We start from the raw sequence: 6,173 nt of genomic DNA on the forward strand, positions 1-6,173 counted from the left end.
CGAAACTTCTATATGATGCATAAATGGGATATAATTATTATCTCAAAATACTAGTAAAATGCCAAGGAAAAATTCAGTATACAGAAGATGAGAGTACGGCAAGAATCAATAAAGCAGTGTAAGATAAGATGAATTTTTCCTTCTGCCCAAGGGCAGTTCAACTTTGTGCAGCATGATGCAAAAGTGATTAACGGTAAGCTTTTCAGCGTGCCATTATCAAAAACGTTAGTGTCCATTTCTGAGAATCAATTTAAAAAGTCACTTTAAAAAATACATCAGTCTAATGCATGAAATCTACTTTCAGAAATAAAAAAAGTGAAAAATAAATCTCTGAATCCTTTTTCACTTCATAGCAAAACCACACACGGTCATCGCCATCTAGATAGAATACTAGAATTTTTATCAATAATAATTTCAACAAGAATAGCGTTTTAAAAATATTTATATTGAAAAGATGTTCAGTTAATGAATTTGAAGAGGAAACAAATAAAAACTAAAAACTCATTATTCGATAAATAAACTTGAAAATCATTTTGAAACGGTAAGTTCGAAGCACGATAGCATTGAAAGTACACATGAAAGTCGCATATCGATAGGCAATTTCATCAGATTTTCTGAATTTCAAAAAAAAAACTATAAATAACCAGACGCTACCATCTAAATGTGCCTAATAGATGGCCAACAAAATATTTTCAGTTAGTATTTCTATAATTAAACCTATTTCAAATTTCAATTAAAAAATAACCAAACGTATACTAAATGGTGGAAACGAAAAATATTAATAATCACATTTCACTTTTGTATTTCAGTTAAGTCAAATATAATAATAACATTGAAATAATTCATAGGTTGAATTTCAATCACATATACCGATGAGAGATTAAATTTAGTCGTGCAGTCGTTATTAGTATTAAATATCTTCGAATTCCAATCCAATGAAGTCATGTAGAAATAAATCTTCAGCTCTGATTCTCACCAAGGTTTTTCAAGTGAAAAAGATTCTATTAATATATGAGCTAGGTGCTGTATGTACATTTATCAGCAAACAAGAGAGTGATCGGTGTGATTTTGTAGCGCACAATGCTGAAATGAAGCGCTTTCGGAATCTGCATGCATTTCGTAAAAATTACATCAGGTAGAATTTCACTTTCACTTCTAGATCCCATCTCAGCGGCAAAATTGGACGATGAATCAAATTCAGACTGTATTAATCCGTGCGATGTGATCGCCGATTGGCCGGGCATTCCTTCGTCGTCTTTTTGCAACAATCGCAAAACACTGCATCCCATGACATTACTGTCAAGAGAACAGTCGGCTGGCAAAGAGACGACGCCATCTTCGGGTGTGAGGAACAAAAGCAATTTGCTGACAATGTTGATAGCCATTCTCTGCACCCAAGTGCTCAAAGAGGCGATGGCACAGCGTCTACTGTCGACGCCCACCGATGAAATACACTTGATTGGAGTCGGTTGATCAAGTTCAAGTTAGCAGATTTAATTTTAAAGACTCATGCAGAAGAAAAACGAAATGTTAACAAAAAAGGAATAATAATTATTATTATTATTAAAAAATGGGGGAGCCCCGTGGTCCGTTGCCGAGCGGAAGATCGAGCTATTGCATGCAGATTTCACTTTGAAATTTGTCAAAGATGTCTCTCTGGTTCACTTTTTTTCACAGTTTTAAACAATTGTTACTATTTCAAAAGCTGAAAAACTGCCACATTTCGAACAAGGGATTATTGTTCGTCCAGTATTGTTCCAGTGCAGTCGACGCGCTGACTGGCGGATTGCTGGAAATTCGCTTTTCTTCTTTATGTTATTCAAAGTGAAAAAACTAATAATCATAAGAAGAAAAATTAGAAGAAGCATGTCGACGAATGTGCGACAATGTTTACGTCGACTGCAGTTCGAAAGTCCCATTTTCTTTTTATTGTTTTGTTCGTAGCCATTTGCTGTTTTTTACATTTGAACGATTAAATTGAGAAAAAAACAAATTTGCGAACACTTCAACAATTACAGTATTCTCATCAAAAAGCGCGTTAAATATAATTGAAATTACACGTAAAACGCACCTGAAGTGATAGCTTTCGCTATTCGACGGTAAAATGAATGAAAAGTGACGTTCAATAGGAATGAATGTAAAAAATCACAACAACAAACAATGCCAACAGAGCAGTGAAAAATTGAATTTGAACTATCAAAAATAATATAATCATGTACAATCTTTTGAACATTACTGTAATTCTGGTTGAACATTCTAGTTCCATTAAATTGAATAAATAATTTTTATTTCTAACATATTTGTATATAAAAAATAATATACATTTTTATATATTATAACTTTTTAAGAATTAAAATTTACACAATACTTACAGAATTACTTTTTTTGATTTTCATGTAATACTTTGTTGATTTGTTGCAGTCAACTGAAATTATCAAAACATTTTATTAATTATCACAAATTACAAAAATTGATAAATTGAATTTTTATGAATAAAAATTATTTGAAAATTTTGAATATTATATTGACGAATAATGTTTTAAAACGACACAAATTGAAACGATGCGCTTGATATATTTTATTGTAGATCAATCTTCGTCTAGCATTATTTGATAAATGAAATTGGTAAACGCGGCTACCTGAGAATAGACGCCTGGATAACGCGGCATTGCACACTGAAAACCCCATGAAACAATACCTTGCAAAATCCATCTTTTGTGATCTTCAGAACACACCAAAGGACCTCCGGAATCGCCCTGAACAATTGTTGAACTATTCGTAAGCATTATTCTTTTTCAAAAATCGAGTATGCATTTACTTGACACGAATCTCTTCCGCCTTCCAAATAGCCAGCGCAGATTTCTTCCGCTGTAATTGATTTATTGTAATATTGTTCAGCATTGCAAATTTCACGCTTTATTACGGGCAACACTGCCTGATGCAGAACACCAGCGCGTCCAGTTCCTAAAAAAATGTGCAAAGCAAACATGCAGCGTCGAAGTGAATCAAATCAAAATCAATTTACCTAACGTTTTCCCCCATCCAACGGCTACGCAGGGTGTTTCTGGCAACAGTTTTCCATTACTATCAGGCAGACAAGCGACATTTATATTATTTACAAAAGGAGTCGGTACGTCTTGTTCCAACTTCAGCAGAGCAATATCATGCAACACTGGATTAAAACTATGCTCAGGAATGTAGTAGACGTTTGAAACGTCCATTACCACGCCAGTATTGCTCGCCAAGTCATGAGCACCGAGTCGTACAACAAGATCTTCTGGATTTGCGCTAAAGCGAAAAAAAACGACAACAATACTTACAGTATCAAAATGTAATTAATTCTTCAAACCCAATGACACAATGCTTTGCTGTCAGCAACCATCTTGTAGATATTAATGTAGCTCCGCAGAAATGCTTATTTGAAAACTTTGCCTGAAGACTGGCAATCCAAGGCCAACTTCCCGGTCTCGCCTGAGTACCGTTCACAATGCGCAAATATGCCATTTTTGGCTTATTTTCTACTGTTGGCGGTATATTCTGCACACCACATTGTGCTTTAGCTGAAACATTATCACACACTTCCACGGACTATTTGAAAATAAAAACTGTAACGTAAAATTTCTTTTTTTCGAATGTCGTTTTACAGTATAGAACATTATTAGATCTGAAATAAATTAACCCTACTATAATCGAAACAAACATCATTCAATTATATCATGATATATAAAGTTAGTTTAAAATTTTCAAAAAATCTTAATTAATTAATTAATTGATGCTCAAGTTCAATTTTGGTACACTGCAATGATGAAATTAAAATTTTAACTTTAATCCTTTGAAAATTTGTTAGTTGGACAATTGTAAAAGTTTTAAAAATTGTGAATTACTCACTCTTGCAAAGTGATAATTTTTCATCGCTGGCATCTTCACAGTCCACTTGTTCGTCGCATATTTGTGATTTTTCGATACACTTTCCACCATTTGGACATTTGATCTGATTTGCATAGCAAAACTCTGCCCAAATAGCCCAGTTGAATAAATACAATGTGTACAAAGTGAAATGTCGACTTACGTTCATCAGTGATCAAATTGATTTCAATGGAAACTGCTTCACCTTCGGTGTTGAACGATTCAACAAATTCAACGTTCAAAACTTTTCCATCAAACTGTTCAACATGAGTTGATGGAGTTCGACCGGAAATTTGACGCTGCATACCAATTTCGTTTTGAATTTTAATAAATTGACCAACAGGTAGGGTGTTGAACTGTGGGAATCGCACTTGGAAGAAGCAATTATTTTGGTATAATTCATTGTAAATTGTCCAATTGCAATGTAACTGTGGTGGAAATTTATCTGGCCAATTCGGTGTTCTCAGCGTCAGTGATGATGAGAGATTTTCCAAGTGGAACGTTTCCGCACACTGTGAATTGTCGAAAATTGGTTCCACTGGTGCACAGCTAAGTCTGAGGGAAAAAGCTTGCGGTCGTTGACCATAAACGTTGCTATACCAAAGTGTGAAATTGAACGGTACTTCTTCGCCAATTATCAAATCCACAAATGGTACCGGCTTGCAGCTGGTCACGAGATGCATATTGGAACGAGTCTTCAAGCGAAATACATCTACACAATATTGTGAAAATTCTGAAAAAGAAGAAGAAGTGAACAAACTGTCCACGTGAAGCTGTATTATTTTAGATTTGGAATGCACATTCCAAGTACAGTTGGGGCTTGTCATCGTTTGATAATAATTTGGTGACATGATCTGCACCACTTGTCCAAGTTCTAATTCAATATTTCCTCCACAACTGCTGTAAATGGTATTCAAATCGAATTGCTTTCCACAAATGATGTTTGCTAATAACAATTGCTAAAAGTGGAAAAATTGATATATTTAATTTCAGGAAAAACAATATGAAAATTATTACAATAATTAATTTACTGAAAAGCATTGTTGTTGTTGTTGATTTCAGCGCGTTGTTCAACTGTTTTCCCGAAATTTGATTGTACCGTATACGAAATTTATTACCATTTTACATTTTGTTTACTTTGCTAAATCTTGGCACTGCTTTCAGTCACTGAAATGATAAGTAAATCAGGGCACAAATGATAACAAACAAAACAATCAATGATAATGATTCGTTTGGAAAAGTAGAGCAGAAAAATTAAAATTGTAATTAAAAAAATGGAAATATAATATTTTTAAAAAAGAAAAATGAACAATTTATTGTTCAAAATTGTTTATTGTTTGATAAAAATGACCATCTCGAAGTTGTGGATCAACCAACCAATCGACGAAGTGCATTTCCAAAATTGAAAAGCAAAATTACGAACAACTGTCAGAAAAAAGTATGAACATCTCGCATAATAGTTCTGCCAGATCGTTGAGCACATGATCAATAAAAGGCTCTACTTCGGGTGTGACAGACCAGCCAACGCACGAGGAAAGCTGCTCGTTGAATTTGCTGAATTTCAAAGCACCACAAGCAAGCTGACTCAACGACATTCGATTAAAATGGACATTTTCTTGGCAAGGGCTCTCAACGCTGAAAAAATGGACGAAAGACAAAACATCCGTAATAATCCCCACAAAATATACTCATTTATAATAATAATAATAATAATAGAGAAGACAATTTACCTGGAAAAACATTCATATTTCATTTTGCATATGGACTGTTGAATTTTTTGCCTTTCTTCTTCGTCACTTTTTTCCAACATTTCAATACAGTCAACCGCCGCTCGACGTTGCTCTTCCGTACACAACGATTCATCCTCCAACGCTGTATTGATATGAATAATTTCGGATCTAAAATTTAGAGCAAAAAAAACAAAAAACAATTTCAAATTCAAATTTTCCATTTCTACACCAAACAATTGATTCAAATCAATAATTTTACATTCGTGCATTTGTTATTGGATTACGGTCAGTGAGTTGAATCTTTTTTACAGTATCATAATTCAAACCGATAATGCCCATATTTTTGGTCACGTAATCCAAAGCTGCGCTGACCATTTGGTGACTAGTTTCAATGAAACAATTTAACACGTGCGTAAAATTCTCCGCATCCGGACCTGATATGCTCCCAATGTGTATTGATTGACAATCACGATGTCTACATCCAGAGCTGAAGTGAAAAATTATAAAATAAAATGGAAATGATCATCAAGGTTAATT

At 34.0% G+C, this 6,173-nt stretch overlaps 4 protein-coding genes across 4 annotated transcripts; 1 reads left to right on the plus strand and 3 right to left on the minus strand.

Moving 5' to 3' along the window:
- Positions 1-162: 162 nt before the first annotated feature.
- Positions 163-236, minus strand: Tsp_03897 (penicillin-binding protein; the record flags this gene model as incomplete). Its single annotated transcript, XM_003374658.1, has 1 exon — positions 163-236. A coding segment is annotated over exon 1 (74 nt), but the record flags the coding sequence as incomplete, so codon positions are not given.
- A 699-nt stretch (positions 237-935) lies between these two features.
- On the plus strand, positions 936-1,473 carry Tsp_03898 (stAR-related lipid transfer protein 9). The gene is made up of 3 exons (XM_003374659.1): positions 936-980; positions 1,017-1,119; positions 1,160-1,473. Exons 1-3 carry the CDS (start codon positions 936-938, stop codon positions 1,471-1,473), a joined length of 462 nt encoding a protein of 153 aa, XP_003374707.1.
- Positions 1,474-2,392: 919 nt separating this feature from the next.
- Positions 2,393-5,300, minus strand: Tsp_03899 (plasminogen). Its single transcript, XM_003374660.1, is given in 10 exon segments — positions 2,393-2,425; positions 2,640-2,756; positions 2,819-2,964; positions 3,026-3,288; positions 3,350-3,588; positions 3,607-3,664; positions 3,885-4,011; positions 4,070-4,639; positions 4,667-4,852; positions 5,258-5,300. 10 exon segments carry the CDS (start codon positions 5,298-5,300, stop codon positions 2,393-2,395), a joined length of 1,782 nt encoding a protein of 593 aa, XP_003374708.1.
- A 21-nt stretch (positions 5,301-5,321) lies between these two features.
- Positions 5,322-6,011, minus strand: Tsp_03900 (conserved hypothetical protein). Its single transcript, XM_003374661.1, has 3 exons — positions 5,896-6,011; positions 5,637-5,804; positions 5,322-5,541 (listed from the first exon to the last, which is right to left on the minus strand). Exons 1-3 carry the CDS (start codon positions 6,009-6,011, stop codon positions 5,322-5,324), a joined length of 504 nt encoding a protein of 167 aa, XP_003374709.1.
- Between the last annotated feature and the right edge of the window lie 162 nt (positions 6,012-6,173).

The sequence above is a fragment of the Trichinella spiralis genome (assembly GCF_000181795.1).
Source record: "Trichinella spiralis strain ISS 195 chromosome Unknown Scfld5, whole genome shotgun sequence".
NCBI lineage: Eukaryota > Metazoa > Nematoda > Enoplea > Trichinellida > Trichinellidae > Trichinella > Trichinella spiralis.